Source organism: Nicotiana attenuata, unplaced genomic scaffold (assembly GCF_001879085.1).
Source record: "Nicotiana attenuata strain UT unplaced genomic scaffold, NIATTr2, whole genome shotgun sequence".
Classification (NCBI taxonomy): domain Eukaryota; kingdom Viridiplantae; phylum Streptophyta; class Magnoliopsida; order Solanales; family Solanaceae; genus Nicotiana; species Nicotiana attenuata.
Genome location: NW_017674449.1, coordinates 46,627 through 48,054, shown reverse-complemented (window position 1 = coordinate 48,054; position 1,428 = coordinate 46,627). Strand labels below are relative to the sequence as shown.

At 36.5% G+C, this 1,428-nt stretch overlaps 1 protein-coding gene across 1 annotated transcript; it reads right to left on the bottom strand.

The window, feature by feature from the left end:
- Nucleotides 1-1,155, bottom strand: LOC109218684. Its single transcript, XM_019383057.1, has one exon. It carries the CDS (start codon nucleotides 975-977, stop codon nucleotides 132-134), a length of 846 nt encoding a protein of 281 aa, XP_019238602.1. The 5' UTR covers nucleotides 978-1,155; the 3' UTR covers nucleotides 1-131.
- Between the last annotated feature and the right edge of the window lie 273 nt (nucleotides 1,156-1,428).

The following is a 1,428-nucleotide window of genomic DNA, read 5'->3' as shown; positions in this document are numbered from 1 at the left end:
TATAGGTATATATATATATATATTGCTGTATGTGTAATTACAAAATTGTTCCTTTATAGCAAGGATTCCATAAGCATATTCTAAAATATTTGGATGCTTATGCAATAAAAGACAAGAGTAGAGTACTATTTTCATTGGCAAGAGACAACATTTAGTAGTGTGCTCCTTGATCTGATCAAGCATCTAAATATGTTGTCCAGGCCATCCTCAATGCATTCAAAATGACCTTCCAGATTTTCCAATCTGTTCTGTGCAAACTGGATTTTCTCCACTTCATTACAACCATACTTGAAAAGGTTGTTTAATGCAAAATCAGCACTTTCTATCTCATTTACATTGTCTTGATCTCCTTTGTTTACCAATCTTGAAACCAAAGACCATTTGTTAATTGGCTTGGAGATTGGGGCTGACAAGAAAACCAACACCATTTGGAATACTGAAATTCCCATTGTACTAACTTCTCTTAGCACTCTGATAACAGCTGAGATAAATTGATCAGCTTCCATTACAGCAACCACCACCTCATGATCCATTTTCTTTAAAATTGTAACTAAGTTTTTGGCATCTTTTTTCATCTTCTTCCTAAACGAAGTGTAGTTGGTGATGCTCAAATCTCCTTTTCTCCTCCTCAGTAAGGACAGAACATCCTTAACATTTTCTTTAAACTGTGACACCAGCTCCCTTGTTGTCTCACATATATCGAGAAATCTCATAAATTTATCCAAGATTTCATCGACCCATTTTTTATCTTGGCACTTGGAAAGGGCTTGAAGAGTCAGGGGCAAGTTGAGAAGATCACTCATGCGTTTATGCACCTCTCCCAAACTAAGTAAACCATTGTAAACAGCTTCTGCAATTGGTGAGGCTGAATTTTCCCAAGTCTTGTACTTGCTGAACTCCTCTTCAATTTTCTCAGTTGCTGGATGTGATCTGCTTGGCAAACTGATGGATCTGTTATTTGCAGAATAACTTGCCATCTGTTTCCTCTGTTTTTTTCTCTCCTTTTACTTGGTATATATTCGAAGTTTGGGATGATCAAAAAGCTTCAAAACTCATCTTATTTATACCAAAATGCTACAGAAGGCGACAAGATGCAGAATAGTACGCTAAGATAGCGTTGAGATTGCCATGTGACGAGGGAGTGGGCATTCCCTAAGAGTTTGGTGAGATTGTTGCGCTTCAAGACGAAACTTTAAATTATTGATTTTTTAATAATGTTCTTGTCTTTCGAAAGTTGCCACTTTGCGTTACCTTATTGAGTCTTAAGTGATGAAAGATATCTCTGCAAATACGTGGCTTGTTACTATTGTTTTTGTTGGGGGAGGACATAGTTTGTCAATTGTAATAGCAAAGCGCCATTATTAAATTGGGATGAAAATTTTTTAACGGAAAAGGGTTAAAAAAAATTTGCCCATCTGCCACCTATTG